The sequence below is a fragment of the Tauraco erythrolophus genome, chromosome Z, assembly GCF_009769465.1.
Source record: "Tauraco erythrolophus isolate bTauEry1 chromosome Z, bTauEry1.pri, whole genome shotgun sequence".
NCBI lineage: Eukaryota > Metazoa > Chordata > Aves > Musophagiformes > Musophagidae > Tauraco > Tauraco erythrolophus.
The window spans coordinates 51,075,280-51,092,165 of record NC_141496.1 but is presented as its reverse complement, the minus strand read 5'-3'; the positions used below and the strand labels follow the sequence as shown (position 1 = coordinate 51,092,165).

Below are 16,886 nucleotides of genomic sequence, written 5' to 3'. Positions count from 1 at the left end.
AGAACAACCCCATGTACCAGTACAAGTTGGGGACAGAACTGTTGGGGAACAGCACAGGGGAAAGGGACCTGGGGGTCGTGGTGGACAGCAGGATGACCATGAGCCAGCAATGTGCCCTTGTGGCCAAGAAGGCCAATGGCATCCTGGGCTGTATTAGAAGGGGTGTGGTTAGTAGGTCGAGAGAGGTTCTCCTCCCCCTCTACTCTGGCCTGGTGAGGCCACATCTGGAATATTGTGTCCAGTTCTGGGCCCCTCAGTTCAAGAAGGACAAGGAACTGCTTGAGAGAGTCCAGCGCAGGGCCTGGGAGTGCGAGCATCTCCCTTATGAGGGGAGTGGAGTATCTCCCTTATGAGGAAAGGCTGAGGGAGCTGGGTGTCTTTAGCTTGGAGAAGAGAAGACTGAGGGGGGACCTCATTAATGTATATAAATATGTAAAGGGTGACTGTCATGAGGATGGAGCCAGGCTCTTCTCAGTGGCATCCAATGATAGGACAAGGGGAAATGGATATAAGCTGGAACATAGGAGGTTCTCCTTGAACATAAGGATGAAGTGCTATTTAACATCTTTGTTGGAGACATGGACAGTGGGATTGAGTGCACCATCAGCAAGTTTGCAGATGACACCAAGTTGTGTGGTGTTGTGGACACGCTGGAGGGAAGGGAGGCCATCCAGAGGGACCTTGACAGGCTGGAGAGATGGGCCTGTGAGAACTTCATGAAGTTCAACAAGGCCAAGTGCAAGGTCCTGCACATGGGTTGGGGCAATCCCAAGCACAAGTACAGGCTGGGGGGAGAATGGATTGAGAGCAGCATGGAGGAAAAGGACTTGGGAGTGCTGGTGGATGAGAGGCTCAACATGAGCCGGCAATGTGCACTGGCAGCTCAGAAAGCCAACCGTATCCTGGGTTGTATCAAAAGGAGTGTGGCCAGCAGGTCGAGGGAAGTGATTCTGCCCCTCTACTCTGCTCTTGTGAGACCCCACCTGGAATACTTTGTTCAGCTCTGGAGTCCCCAACACAAGAAGGACATGGAGCTACCGGAAAGAGTCCAGAGGAGGGCCGTGAAGATGATCCGAGAGCTGGAGCACCTCTGCTATGAAGACAGGCTGAGAGAGTTGGGACTGTTCAGCCTGGAGAAAAGAAGGCTCCGGGGTGATCTTGTAGCAGCTTTCCAGTGCTTAAAGGGGGCCTACAGGAAAGCTGGAGAGGGACTTTTGACAAGGGTGTGTAGTGATAGGACAAGGGGCAATGGATTTAAACTGAAAGAGGGTGGATTTAGGTTAGATATAAGAAAGAAATTTTTCACTCTGAGAGTGGTGAGGCACTGGAACAGGTTGCCCAGAGAAGTTGTGGATGCCCCATCCCTGGAAGTGTTCAAGGCCACGTTGGATGAGGCTTTGGGCAACCTGGTCTAGTGGAGGATTTCCCTGCCCATGGCAGGGGGGTTGGAACTAGATGATCTTTAAGGTCCCTTCCGACCGTAACCATTCTATGATTCTATGAACTTCTTCCCAGTAAGGGTAACAGAACACTGGAACAGGGTGCCCAGAGAGGTTGTGGAGTCTCCTTCTCTGGAGATGTTCAAAACCTGCCTGGACACGTTCTTGTGTGATATAATCTAGGTGGTCTTGCTCCGGCGGGGTATTGGACTAGATGATCCTTTGAGGTCCCTTCCAATCCCTAACATTCTGTGATTCTGTATGATATGGAATATCCCTTTGTTCAGTTTGGGTCAGCTGTTCTGGCTCTGTGCTCTCCTGACCTCTTGTCCACTCCCAGCCTACTTGCTGGGGCAAAGAGCAGGAAGACAAAAGCTTTGACAGATGTTATTTTGGGACTGATGAACTGAAGTACTTTTAAAATTGTTTTTACAGTTGGAAATATCTGTGAATATACCAGATGTGCAGGTGGCAACTGATGTTGAAAGTCTCTCTCTTGCATCTGTCGAACCAGTGGTACAGAGGGAGGAAAAGGTAAGCATCCTCAACAGCTGTAAGAACGTCCTTTCTTTTCTTGTTTCACAGCACATACAAAGCTAAGTGGACAGTGCCTGGCTGCCATGTCTGCTTGTAACAGTACAGCTTAATAGATTCTTAACTGTCCTACACAGATGTGAAGGACACAGCTATGGGAGAGCTATTTAAGTAAATATTGTTAGCCTTTAAATTACACTTTCAAAGCCAGGGTAACCTTTGGGCAGAGAATTTACCTGTAAGAATTAAATTAAAGTTGTAGACTCACCTTATATAGAACTTTGATATTCTTTTTCCTTTTATTTAAGGCGACAACTGTAAATGAAAATCCAGAGGCGGACAGAGGTAGATATGAAACAATCTTTTTCATATCTTTCTTGTTAACTTGCTACCAATATATCGTTATTCTTGCTGGAAGTTTGGAGGTTTATATAATCTTTATATATCTTATTAAAAACCTGCTCTTGAGAACTGAATGCTTTTATGTTTTGGAGGAGATTTAAACCATTTATTTTCTTACTGTTGTCTATGAAGAAGGGGGACCAAGTATTGCAAGGTTCTTTTTCCCAGGGTCAGAATGTGCCTTTTGTGTATCCCATCTGTCACGTTCCCGTGCTGTGGTTAGTTGTACTAGGAGAAGAGGAAACTTCGCAAGTGCTTACTTGCAGCTCGCTTGGTGTGTGACTGAGTGATACAAAGAGTGGGTGGATTCATTGCTTTGTTATCTCTGTGGTCTCTGACTTTAATATTTGAAACTGTGTGATAGACTGTGATCACAGTCTTCCAGAAGCAAATATTCTTTCCATGTGAGATACGTTATGGATCTATTAATTTTTCGAATAGCTTTCGCTTTTAAATTTGAATATATTCTCAATGCATCTTCCTAGGAAGCACTGGAAATTGAGTGGGTAACTGTCTTAGTTGAAGGGGGAAAGCCTACTTTGTTCTTTCAAGTTATTTCAGTACAATAGCTTTAGAGGATGGAAATGTTGTGTTGGATGTGACCAGTTAGTGACAGGCAAAGGGATGTATGCTGGGTACACATTAGGAATCGGGAGTCTAAACTGGAATATGGATCAACATTATAGGTTACAGATTTCTGTGATTAAACTGTTACCTCTTTCTTTCTCATTTGTGGTGAGCTGACCTTTGGCCAGCTGCAAAGTGCTCACCCAGCTGCTCTCCCACTCTTCCTCCTCTACAGGATGAGAGGAGAAAATAAAATGGAAAAGCTCCTGTTTTGAGATAAAGACAAGAAATTACTTACCAAAAGAGGCTCAACTTGAGGAAAATTAATTTAATCTATTGCCAAACAAAATAGGGTAGGATGCTGAGAAACGAAGATAAAAACTAAAACATCTTCCCCTTCCCACCTTCTTAATAAACTCAACTTCACACCTTCATTTCCCACTCCTCTGCCTCCTCCCCGCAAGTGGCACAGCAGGGTGGGGAATGGGTGTTGCAGCCAGTTCCTAACACTTCATCTCTGCTGCTTCTTCCTCCTCACACTCTTCCTGTGCTCCAGTGTGGGATTCCTTCCTATCAGGTACAGTCTATCAGGATAAGTCTGCTTCACCATGGGTCCTCTACAGGATGCAGTTGCTTCAGGAAATATCTACCTGCTCCACCAAGGTCTCCTCCTAAGGTTGCAGGGGAATCTCTGCTCCCACGCATGGAGTACCTCCTCACCCTCCTTCCTTACCGACCTTGGCATTTGCAGGGTTGTTTCTGACACTTTCCTTCACTCTTCGCTGCTGTGCAACGTTTTCTCTTTCTTAAATATGTTTCCCAAAGGTGCCACCGTCTTGGCTGATAGGCTCAGATGTGTTCTGCAGTGGGTCAGTTGGAACCAGCTTTGTCCAGGGCAGCTCCCCTGCTGCCAACACCTTGCCACCTGTACCCAGTACACCGTTGAAGGGAATAATCTTGTGGCTCAGTGTTTTTACAATAGTTTGAATTTAGTGGATCAGAATTGCTGCCTGTCTACCATCATCTTTATCCGTGAATGGCAACAATTTAAAAAATACTTACTTTACTATATTGATGATAGTGTCAAATTCTTTTTGAATATGGAGAAGTGAGTTTCTGGTTGATGTGCTTAAGACTTACATGTGTGAACAACTTTGCAGGAATTAGTGATGGAAGCACTGAAGCTGCCATGACTTTACTTGCAATGGGTGATCCAATGTTCCAGTTAAAAACAAGCACTGAAGGTATGATCTGATTTATGGGACAAAGCCTTGCGTGTACTTTCTGGGTCCACATAACGGGGGATGGAGCAGTGGCTGCAAAGCTTTTCCACATGCTGCTGTATGGCAAGAGGTCTTTTATGCTTTTAGTCTTTGTGAATTGTAACGCGTAGCGAGACTAGGCAGTGCAGGTTGGCTGGAAAGAGTAAGGCACCTTACTGGGTACTGCCAACTGCATCACTGTGCTAGAAAGATGTTTCTAAGACCTGTTTTAGGAACAAGGAATTCGAATTAATTTGGTCACATAAATTGGACTAGAAAGGAATCAGGCTTACAGACAACTGTAACTATTTGTGGTCTTTTCAGGCCTTCAACCTGAAGCATAGCTTTTTCCACCTAATTAGCTACAACCTGAAATTACCTTAGTTTAGTCTAGTTTTTTGTCAACTTTCATTTAGAATTTGTTATCTGGTTTAATTGGTTGAATGTTAGTTTCTGCATTCTTGCTATCAAAAGTGTGATCTTAGGAGCGCATTTACCTGGGATTTGAATCTGCATCTTTGGAGAATGCAGACTTTGTTAATGACGTTTGAAATTCAGTATCTGTAAAATAGCTTTATATTCATGCGAAACTTCAGTCTTCTAAATTATGCTTTTCTGTTCTGTTTATTGTTCTGATCAGAATGGACACACTTGTTACCTGCTCAGGATGAGCTGGACATGGCCAGTAGCCTTGTAACCCACGCCTACTCCAAACAGAATAGAACTCCTAGTCAGGATTTACTTTCTTCAGATGCTTCTACCAAGGAATTGATCCCTTCTGAGGATGGAAGCAACATTAATGTAGATGATCAAAGCACTGGCGCAAGAATAGGTGTCGAAGAATATCTTGAGAAAAATGCTACGGATACCAGGTTAAATCACTACTTCATTGAGAGAGATGCTCTGACACTACTTACTTTTGCTAGGTTCTTTCAGGCGTTTTTATTGAATTGCAAACAGTCTTGCTTTAGCAAAGGTTTCTCAAATTATGTAATTTGGTATGTAATCTGGAAAACCCCACTTGTCTCTTTCTTAAGACTTTTATGAGATGTTGGTATGTAATTTTAAGGATGTAGAAGTTGTTCTTCACTCCTGAAGTTAAGTTTACCCTGGTAGGGGATAAAAGAATATTCAGACTTAGTTAGTATGGATTACTGTTAATTACCAAGCTTATTTTTCCAAAGTACTTTACAGCTAATCAGGCAAATTGCTTAAGTGTCACTGCTGGTGTGGGATACAGATAAAAGATTTAGAGTGAAGGGATGTCAAGGAACCAGTTGATCTTCTATCATTATGGTTTTTAATGCTTTATGTTTTTTAATTTTGTTCAAGCATTTGTGAGTGTTGAAACAGCTTGACAGAACACCTTTTCAGAAAAAATCTGCTGGTGATCATGTTGCATTATTTGAAAGACTATTTAACTTGTCAATTGCTTGAACAAACTATCAGATTATACTCCTCTGAAAAATTACAAATATATTTTACCATAAGTCCAGTGGTTCTTTCATTATGTTATTAACCAGAACTTACTACTGTGGGATCAGTGTTAGATTTCTGATCTTCTCAGGTTTTTTAAATATTTCAATTATTCATTTTTCTCTGTAGGTAGGGAACATACTAGTTTGTAGTATACCTGCCTGTTCCAATTCCCAGATGATTTTTATTTTTTGTTCTGTCTCCTCTGCCAGCTGCAGCCTGTATTTCAGCTCTTCTTTGTCTCATCTACTCCTTCTCTCTTACCTCTTCTCTGCACATTGATCTTTGCTCAAAACACTAATTTCATCTCAAAAGTAACTGTCAAAAATCAAGTACTATATTGATGGCATTTTTCCTTTTTACTTGTAGTGATAGTTCTTTGCCTATAGTGAATGGTATGAGAGGCAGACTTCTGAAGCCTGAGCCAGACTTTGGAATATTGAGGTCTAATGAAAACATAATTCAGGAGTCACTTAACACCGATGTACTTGCGGAACAACTAGAGCGAGTTCAAAGTGGTAAGCCTGTTTCTTATCGTAGGGTTCTGAAAATGGTTTCTTCTGATGGATTGACATCTCTTGATGAAATGAAATAAAGCTAAAAGTAGTCTTCACTCTCTGTTCATGTTCACAGATGATGCATCACCACTGTAACGTAGGGCATCCATTTATGGTATAGTTTTCACATAAGTATACCTTTCAGTATAAAATTAAATTAAATTTGAATAGCAGCTTTTCTGTGCAGGTCTTAAATTCTGGACTGCTGATTACAGAAATACAGTACAATACAGCGTACTTTTTTCTATTTATTATTGTCTTTCCCTTCTATTAAACCTAGAAGGAGAGATACGCAGAATTGTTTTGGTATTCTTAAAACAATTACAAATAAAGGTGGTCTTCAGGCTCTTAATTATCTTCATATCACTGGCAAAATGCACAACATACCAAAGGCAAGATAAGATATGTGTATGTGTCTCATTTATATGAAATGTGTACATATACAGCAAAATTGTTAATAATTTTGTAGTGTGTTTATATATACACATCTACATATGTATGCATTTTAATATACAAAAGCTTATATGTAAAAATTATATGTGTATATATATACATATACACGCACACAAAAAAATATTTTAATTTTTATTCTTGTGTATCTTAGAGTCTGCAGCCCTGATAGGTACTGCAGAAATGCAGAAGGTGGAACTAGAACAGATCAGACCAACTGCAAGTGATTCTTCAGTTCTTCATGATTTTGCAGCTAGAAGTATGGAACTTACCAAGCAAGTAGACAAAACTGAGAGGTAGGAAGAATCATCAGTTAATATTCACTTTATTCCTAAAGTCTCTTAAAACATGCAGCTGAGGTGCACGTGCAGTATGTGCCTGTGATTGAAACAGTGTGCTTACAGATATTGTGTATTTTTATGCATGTAAGTGTACAGTTTAGACTTTTATTTTTAAGGTTTTTCTCTCTTGCATGTTGTCCTACAGCTTTTGGAGCTAAATCATTAACTTACGTTTGCCGTTTCAGAACTTAGTAGTCACCTGGCTGTTTAATTGTCTCCTATGAAACTGTGTCTGGAAGGAAATGTTAAAGAGTTGATCAATTTGGAAATGTTAAGCTTGTAAGGCTTACTGCTTGGTCATGCTTTTAGTGGTAAAATCTCAATGGATGGTGTTAGGGAGGCTTTTTCCTGAAATAACTTTATGTAGACTTGTTTGAAGATTATGCATTTTGTTTAGTAGAATGATGTAGTTTTTAGACAGGTGCCCTGTTTCTCTGTAACTGCATAAGCTTAATATTAAATAAATAATTATACAGAATTTACTCCACGCACAAGGTATCTTCACTTGGTTTTAAACTGACTAGATATATACCTTACAGAACAGAAGAAGAGATGGGAGATGCTTGTGGAAATTTAAGACCTGCAACTGCATTACCAAAACCTGTAAAATCTCACCTTGGACTAGAGAATTATCCAAATCAAAGTTCTGTGGATGGACTTCCTGAGCACAATATAGGCACCATCAACTTTGCTCAGGTAAAGAACTTAATTTAATTACAGTCTAGAAGTGCTGAGTTTCTGTAAAGGAAGAGGTTTTCAGTGCAAATGTACTCACCCATTTTAACGACCTGCTACTTCAGCTGGTGAGTGAAACTTTCTTTTTTGCAAAGGCATAACCAAACTTAATCTTTCAGACAAACTTAATCTTTGCAAGCCTCAGTTTATATCATTTCAGTAATAAATGATGAATGTATTAGCAAAATTTTGAGCAATATTTTGAAGAGTTTTGGTGGAAGGAGTTACCCAGGACTCCTGTGTTCATTATATTCATTTAAATTAAATTTAAGTTAAAACATCACTGATGGATGCAGCATTTTCATTGTCACCTTCATTTGCTTTTTTTAAAACAAACTTCATCCTTTGCTATGCTCTTTCCCGTTTATTTCAAAACCCAATTAAGAGTTTCACTTGTATTATCATGGACAAACAGTATGTCTTTCACATCCATTTCTTTGCAGTGGTTTGCATACCCCTGTTCTAGTATAAACAAGAAGTATCTTATTTCTTCATGAGAGAAAGATTCATTCTCAATTCTCTCAGGTTTTCTAGTGTTGCCCGAGATCAATGTACGTACAGTTACGGTGGAACAGCTGATGGGTAGTAGCTTGTTTCCCCAGTGCAACCTGTTGATGTGTCAAGGTTGATCTTACGTTAGGACAAGGTACAAGAATGATCTGGCTCTTGCAGGATTGGCAGGGAGTGTAAGAAGAGACAACGTGCAGGGGAGTATTCCTGTTTTTAGCAAAGGTACATGCCGTAAAAGGAAAGGGACAGATGAGTTGCACAGCTTGGTGTTTTAATTTGGTACTCAGTGGTTTTGTAATGGTATGGGGAATTTGTGTTCTTAGTGCCACTGAACAATTTGTTATGTGAGTCATCTCTGACAGAGTTGTGCTGTAGGAAATATAAATTTATTTTGACAAACCATCAATAGAGACAAAGAGCTATGTATAAATTTTATATTGCCCAAGTGTTTCTTGTCCTTGTCAGGCTAATATCCTTCATCCTAGCATAGCTAGAAGTAAAAGCTGACAAAATGCGATTATGATGATATCATTAGTTTTTTTGGCTCTTCAGCATGTGACATGCTTTGTTTCTTTCCTGTTTTCTAGAGTTATTTCTCAGATTTATTAACTCGTTTTATTTCAAATGTGTTATTTCTAGAAGGAAGCTTGTGCTGATTCTCAACAACAGTGCATAAGCAGCACCGAAGAGACTTCAGGTATAATCTGCTAATATTCTAAGTTAGCAAAAGCCCACACTTCCGTATCTTGCAGTTAACGTGAAGATGAATTGAAAAAAAAAAAAGATTTAAAATGTTTTCATTGACACGATTAATCAATCTATTTCACTAGCAAAAACAACGACAGCACAGTGCCATTCCCCTCCCTAGGCTCTTAGTACATTTCATGAACACAAACTAGACTTGGGAACTTTTTGAATAGCACTTTAAGTTAAACATCAGTGGAAGGGAAACTACTTACTCTCTCCTCCCTGCTCTGAGCTCCTGCTGCTCAGCTTGTGCGAGCTGTAGCACTTGTTAGAGCCTTTTATGAGTCTCTGACTCACTCACCCATCAAAAATTGAGCTTGACAGAGGGAGAGAACCTCTGTAGTTTTCCACTGGCTTAGTGAGCTATTGTGGCTTATGAAGTTGTCGAGTGAAGGCCAGTGTCAGAGTTGTGTGAGTAGGAGGGCTGGACCGTGTAAGTGTGGAGCAGGGAGGAAAGGAGAAGAGAGGGAGAAAAAGGAAGAAGACATCCAGACTTCTCTCTTTAGTTGTAGTGAGTCAGCAGATGAACTCCTAACTGATTAGATGCGATGAAAGGTATAGTGATGGCTGCTTTTCCCTAAAACAAATTGAAATGGAGCTGGTTTGAAACCAATAACTTGTCTAAAGTATGGGTAAATTGCTGTGTCAGAATCCCAGAATACTTGCTGTATGTGGAAACTGCAGTCCAAAGTTATAACTCCTGAGCATATGCAAAAGATAGGGCTAATACTTCTTTTTAGAAAAGTATCTTTTATTGCAAGGATCTTGAGACCGAGTATCTTAAATCATCTTTAATTAGATAAAGAACCAAAGTGAGTTGAGGTTGGAAAAACAGCAGCTTTACATCATCAGGAATGAGAGCTGTCTTAGGTAATGGAGCAGCACTGTTGTTTTCCAACTTTTGAAGACTTTACAAATATTCTCTCCTTAAACTCGTTCTAACAGATAGCAGTTGGCAGTTATCTGTTAATGTCCATATGCTGCCTAAATTATTTATATTTTTCATTTATTAAATTAAAGACTATACTTCTCAGGTCCTCTTTTGCAAGTCTGCAGTGAGGGGAATTCGTTGTGTTTACCATCAAAACAGCAGACTCCTGCCATTTAAAGAAGTAACTCTTAATATCTGACAGTTGCAATTAAAGACAGAGGGCCATTTGACCACCATTACACAAGTTTAATTAAACTGCAAATTGTTCTTTAATGCTAGAACACCATTTTAGAAGCTCCCTCCCTACTAGGCGTTTTTAATATTCTTCATTCTGAATGCAATGAATAGGCTCCATGGGGGTGACAATGCATATCTTATCTGAAAAGAAAGGAAGCATATTGTCTTAAGGATATCCCTAGTGCCTTTTTCCCTGGAGAAATGAGTGCCTAAAATTTAATTACTCAAGGTAGGGAGGGCATGAAGAGAACATGTGAGTAATAGATTTTTGTTCTTTATTTCCCTGAAAAAAAATACAGTAGTGAACAATGATCAGAGATGTCCAGAGGAGGAACAGACATTCATTTTAACGTTGGTGGAAATCTCAGCTGACTCAAAAGAGTTTGATGCATCTGCTTTGCTGGAACAAACTTCAGAACCATTACTACCAGCCCCCATACTTATAAGCCCAATAAATGCAAGTGAAACAAGCGTGGCCGAAGTGGAGAGGTAAATGCTTTATTTTTGAGCAAAGTGAAACACTTTTTGTTCCCTGAATGTGCATTACAGATTAGAACTTCTTAAGAGAAGAAATGCAAGAGGAAATAATTTTAGCAGACTGGTCAGAGATTTAAGAAACTGAAAAGGGCTCCAATCAGTTTTGAGAAAGATCTCAACAGTGATTTAAAGTTAGTGTTCTAATTAACTGAGATTTTGGTGTAAACCTTAATTCTGATTTATCTTTTAAAACAACTCTTCCCTTTTAGTAGAAGTTATTTGTCCAGCCTGAGTCTATTCTGCCATGGATACTGAAAATGTAAAGTAATTGAAATGAAAAATCTAAGCATGTTTGCATTTTTACCGTACTTCAACAGTTTTGTAAAGTAGCTCTTGATTACAATTGCTCTGAATACAGAGCAATTGTCCGAGCAACCAGAGATCAGGTTAGGAAAGCCAAAGCCCTGATAGAGTTAAATGTGGCCAGGGACATCAAAGTCAACAAGAAAAACTTCTATAGATATGTCAGGGATAAAAAGAGATCTAGGGAAAATGTAGGCCCTCTCTGGAAGGAAACGGGGGACCTGGCTACCCGGGATATGGAGAAGGCTGAGGTTCTCAATGACTTCTTTGCCTCAGTCTTCACTGGCAAGAGCTCCAGCTGCACAGCCCAAGTCACGGAAGGCAAAGGCAGGCACTAGGAGAATGAAGAACCACCCACTGTAGGAGAAGATCAGGTTCGAGACCACCTAAAGAACCTGAAGGTGCACAAGTCCATGGGACCTGATGAGGTGCATCCGCAGGTCCTGAGGGAGCTGGCAGAAGTCATGGCAGTCTGGTGAAGTTCCCACTGACTGGAAAAGGGGAAACATAGCCCCCATTTTTAAAAAGGGGAAAAAAGAAGACCCAGGGAGCTACAGGCCAGTCAGTCTCCCCTCTGTGCCCAGCAAGATCATGGAGCAGATCCTCCTGGCGACTATGCTAAGGCACATGGAAAATAAGGAGGTGATTGGTGACAGCCAACATGGCTTCACTAAGGGCAAATCCTGCCTGACTAACTTGGTGGCCTTCTATGATGAGGTTACAGCATTGATGGATAGGGGAAGAGCGACTGACATCGTCTACCTGGACTTATCCAAAGCATTTGATACTGTCCCACATGACGTCCTTGTCTCTAAACTGGAAAGACATGGATTTGATGGATGGACCACTCGGTGGATAAGGAATTGGCTGGATGGTCGCACTCAAAGAGTTGTGGTCAACGGTTCAATGTCCAAGTTGGAGGCTAGTGACGAGTGGTATTCCTCAGGGATCAGTACTGGGGCCAGTGCTTTTTAACATATTTGTTGGTGATATAGACAGTGGGATTGAGTGCACCCTCAGCAAGTTTGCAGATGACACCAAGTTGTGCGGTGGTGTGGACACGCTGGAGGGAAGGGATGCCATCCAGAGGGACCTTGACAGGCTGGAGAGGTGGGCCTGTGAGAACCTCATGAAGTTCAACAAGGCCAAGTGCAAGGTCCTGCCTGTGGGTCAGGACAATACCAAGCACAAGTACAGGCTGGGCGGAGAATGGATTGAGAGCAGCCCTGAGGAAAAGGACTTGGGCGTGCTGGTGGATGACAAGCTCAGCATGAGCCGGCAATGTGCGCTGACGGCCCAGAAAGCTAACCGTATCCTGGGATGCATCAAAAGAATCCATGCCACCAGCAGGTCGAGGGAGGTGATTCTGTCCCTCAACTCTGCTCTCGTGAGACCCCACCTGGAATACTGCGTTCAGCTCTGGAGTCCCCAACACAAGAAGGACATGGAGCTGCTGGAGTGAGTCCAGAGGAGGGCCATGAAGATGATCCAAGGGCTGGAGCACCTCTGCTATGAAGACAGGCTGAGAAAGTTGGGGCTGTTCAGCCTGGAGAAGAGAAGGCTTTGGGGTGATCTTATAGCAGCTTTCCAGTACTTAAAGGGGGCCTACAGGAAAGCTGGAGAGGGACTTTTGACAAGCAGCAATGGCTTTAAATTGTAAGAGGAGAGATTTAGATTAGATCTAAGGAAGAAATTTTTCACTCAGAGGGTGGTGAGGCACTGGAACAGATTGCCCAGAGAAGTTGTAGATGCCCCATCCCTGGAAGTGTTCAAGGCCAGGTTGGATGAGGCTTTGGGCAACCTGGTGTAGTGGAGGGTTTCCCTGCCCATGGCAGGGGGGTTGGAACTAGATGATCTTTAAGGTCCCTTCCAACCCTAACCATTCTATGATTCTATGATTAATTGCTCTTCCAGATTTTTAGCGTAGATGGTCTTCTGGAGGACATGAGAAACAATGGATGTAAATTCAGATATTCTCTTGAGTTTGTGCCATGTTCAAAAGGCAGAAGAGCTGAAAAAGCAAAGAAATTAATTACTCAACAGAGTAATAGTTGGTTTGCAGTACCGTGATACAAAGGGTTTGAGTTTCTTCTACAAGGAGTACTCCTCAATGCAATCTAACACCACTGTTATTTCAATGTTACAATTGAACTAAATCTCATGGTCAGTTTGGGAGGAAAACTGTCCACACCAAAGGAAAAAGACATTCTAAAGAATAAGAAATGGTTGCAAAGTTGTAGAAAAACTTATTCCTATATTAATTTAAGTCCTCAGATCATAACTAGAGTTAGGGTCCATCTTCTGTCTTAACTGTTCCCATACAGCTTCATCCTATTTCCCTAGTCTCTGCTGCTTCTCTAGATGTCTTGCCATCTGTTGAGATCATACTGTGGGGTTGGAGGGGGGTGGAAGGGTGTAGGGATGATGATTCAACTGTGCATTTAAATAATACTGTATTTTAGGATTTTCTAGAGTAGTTAATCAGTTGTCCTTTTTTTACATTTTATGAAAATAGCAAATGGAGTTCGAATAGAAGAGCTTCTGAAGTAATTCTATTCAATTATGACTAGAAAAAACTTAACTCTAACTCAAGATCACGCTGCAAAATGTTTCTTGGTAGTAAATAGTACATTTGAAGTTAATATTGACATTAAGCAAGAAAAAGCATCACCGTACATCCATGTGTAATTTCCATACAGAAATGTTATACAAGGTAAATTTTGGCTTCTTGTACAGTCCCAATAACGACTTTATATATAAACAGCATTGGATCCTTGACAACTGCAGCTGATGGACTTGCTGAGCCTTTAAACAGCAGTATGGATACAAAACAACCAGCAAGTGTATCAGTAGAGCCCCACCCAAATTTGCAGACAACTCAAAAAAGGTCAGCTGATGAGCTTGAAGAGAATGATTTTCCTCCGGCCAAGAAAGCTCTGCCTCCTGCTGTAGTGGAAGGTAACTTGGAAACCACTTATAAGGTGAGATGGTAATTTGGTAAGCGAGTCTTTATGCATAGTGTAGATGCCATAACATGTAATAGAGCATTTTAATTACATTTATTGTTTAACAGTGTCACTTGCTTAAAAATGGTACTGCCTGTACGACTTGAAAGGATAATCAACACCCATAGAATGCTTTTTGGTTTGAACTCTACAACAATTTTTGGGCTGTTGGTTTAGTTTGGGCTGTCTTTTTTTTTCAAATCTGGAGGCTCTCATGTTTTTTTATTAAGCTTCCTAGTAGCCAGACTGGTGATATGTCTTATTTAGTTCATTCACGACAGCCTTTCTGACAATGACATTGCAGAAGAGGAAACTCTGGATGTACATTGGAGACTGCCTAGGTTCACTGAACGATGTTATGATTCCTCATGGTGTCTATTACATGAAGAAGTTCATAGATACGTTCCTACCATTTTTTAACGTAGTGGCTGTTAGTTTAAAAGAACAAGCTGCAAATAAGAACTGGACAGTATGTTTCCAGCTTCCCTTTGTGCTCTTGGAATATGGCAAAGCTTGTGGCAGTGACTACCATTAATTTTTGTGAGTAGGCTAAGATTCTGTAGTGTGTTTGGGTGAGGGAATGGGTAATAATTCCCCAGAGGATCGAGAGCTTTTCTAGGAAGGACTGGATAGCAATCATCCTCCTTCTTTGACCTCTCATCTTGGCATCCTTGTCTTGAGTTGTTTGTCATGAGAACACCTTGATAAGCCTGCTCAATAAATGAGTTTATGATGAATGATGCTGTACTGAAGATGTAGTCTTCTGTATCAGTCCCGTCCTTAGTACCATACGCATGTGATATGACTTTATCAACTTTCATTGTCTCTTCTGTATTGAAAGAAATAGAGAAAAAACTTTTTTTCTTTCTTAAATACAGGGTGATTCAATTAAATCCACAAATGCTTCAATGACAGCTTCTGGTAGGTAATCTTAAACTTGTGAAACAAAGTATAATGAATGTAAATGCATAATACATCACAGTTTAGTACTGGTTGTCATTGTGCTAAATAGTCCGGTCTGGGGCTATCTAACATAAAAGTAGAAACAAATTTTCCCAGTAATACCTTAGTACTACCATTCCATTTTTTCTGCTATAAACTAGTTGCGTTATATTACATAACTGGCTATTATTTTAATAATGCTTCTAAAAACATTGCTGTAGCTAGTCTATTTGTGAAATTTGGGAGGTTTTTTGGACTAAACATGGTATCTTCTCTTAAACAAGTATTTCCACCTGTTGGACAGCACTAATAACCAAAGATACTTTAACCATACTATGCCAAAATAATTTATTTTTATTTTATTTTGTGTTTGTCTTTTTAAAAAAATGTATGCACAATGTAATTATTTGAAAGCTTAATCTGCCTCTCAAGCATCAGAGGGAAAGCAGAATTGCTGACAATGTAGTCTTCAGTGATCTGAGCCCATGAAGGGTTTGGAGAACTACTTTTTGGCCCTGAAAAAGACTTTAAATTGTGGAAGCTTAAACTGCTAGATGACTTGACTAAGTTCTGTGGTGTGCTTCAAGGGAGAGGGCTTGTACTGTAAAACTACACTTCTACCAGCTTTTCCCCGTAACATTCCCCATTACATTAAAGTCTGTAAGATCTTACAGGCTTTAAAAGTAGACTATGAACTTTTAATTCTTAGTGATGACTTCAAAAAACTGAAATGCCAAAAAAAAAGAAGAAAAATTCAGCACTTGTAATGGTGCAAACCATCTTAAATTCACATGCGTCTTTTGGGCTGTCGTTTTATCACTGAAGTTAAGTAACTGAAGCCCTTGAATGACTCTCAACTCCTGTTACAGAGAATCCTTTTCAAAAAACAGAGGCTTCAGCAAAGAAAAAAGTACTTATTTCTGTGTTGGTGCCTGAGTCTGTGTCACCACTGGCTGAGAGAAGCCAACCTCAGACTTTGGAGAACTTAGGGAAAGCACCACTTGAGAATTCATCACCCAAACAGGAAGAGGAGATCATGTCTAGATTAACCTCTAACAGAAAAGGAGAAATAAGTGTACAAGAAAAGCAAAGGGATGTGCATGAATCTGGACAGTTGGAAAATACTGGAAGCCTAGCATCATCTTCAAAAACTCCATTACTCAGGTATTTATGCAAGAATGTTTTGTCAGTCTTTTCTGTAAAAAAGACCTTGTTTCTGTATTGAGGTTTTTATATCCTTTTTCCACTTAGTATTACAAAGACAGTACTATTGTTTGTGACTTACATGGCTAAGAGTTACAGTATCTATCCTCTTCTGCAAATTAGAAAGGATCAAACTGTCTGCTTTGAAGTTTGAATTATTTTATTCATTAAATGAACGGATTGACCAAGGGACACTACGGATGTATGGTATGTCTGTTTAGACACTGACAGATACCAGTGTCTTGTGAGGCAGACATCCGTTGGCTATGATACGGATTTAGGATAATTGCTGTTTTCCTTGGCTCAGTCTAATGTTGTGACATATACGTACATCCACTTGTTTTGATTTTTGTCCTTCTGCCAGTAAGATTTGTTACTGGTATAGTACTCAGCTCACTGGATTTTTAGGACTAACTTAAGATGTGTCATTTCCCCAAAGGAGTTTCAGCCTTGACAGCTCAGAGGATATTTTTTTATCCATCCGACTATGGATTTTCTTAATATACCTTTTGATAATGTTTAAGTGTTTGAGTTCCTGCTCTCTATTGCTCTTGCGCTCGCTGATTTCGATTGTGGTGCTCCTCTGGTCTCTTCTGACACTGTTATTTACTCTTTCATTATGTTTGTTTGAATACCAAAACTGGCTATTTGTACCTGGGACATCCACAGCAACTGGGTAATGATGCATTAACATCAGAATCCTTGCCT

The 16,886-nt window shown here is 40.4% G+C and overlaps 1 protein-coding gene across 3 annotated transcripts in view; it reads left to right on the top strand.

Annotated features, from left to right (window-relative positions):
• The window catches only part of BDP1 (BDP1 general transcription factor IIIB subunit), a 58,733-nt gene that overhangs the window by 39,834 nt on the left and 2,013 nt on the right, over window positions 1–16,886 (top strand). Inside the window, exons 30-41 of one of the 3 annotated variants that reach the window (XM_086628853.1) lie at window positions 1,875–2,000; window positions 2,282–2,318; window positions 4,103–4,186; window positions 4,845–5,076; window positions 6,050–6,198; window positions 6,842–6,983; window positions 7,568–7,724; window positions 8,913–8,970; window positions 10,488–10,677; window positions 13,793–14,009; window positions 14,912–14,954; window positions 15,866–16,139. In XM_086628853.1, the coding sequence (XP_086484979.1) occupies window positions 1,875–2,000; window positions 2,282–2,318; window positions 4,103–4,186; window positions 4,845–5,076; window positions 6,050–6,198; window positions 6,842–6,983; window positions 7,568–7,724; window positions 8,913–8,970; window positions 10,488–10,677; window positions 13,793–14,009; window positions 14,912–14,954; window positions 15,866–16,139 (1,709 nt within the window). Of the gene's footprint in view, window positions 1–1,874; window positions 2,001–2,281; window positions 2,319–4,102; window positions 4,187–4,844; window positions 5,077–6,049; window positions 6,199–6,841; window positions 6,984–7,567; window positions 7,725–8,912; window positions 8,971–10,487; window positions 10,678–13,786; window positions 14,010–14,911; window positions 14,955–15,844; window positions 16,140–16,886 lie in introns of all 3 variants that reach the window. The other 2 variants (XM_086628852.1, XM_086628854.1) reach the window with 2 other exon arrangements.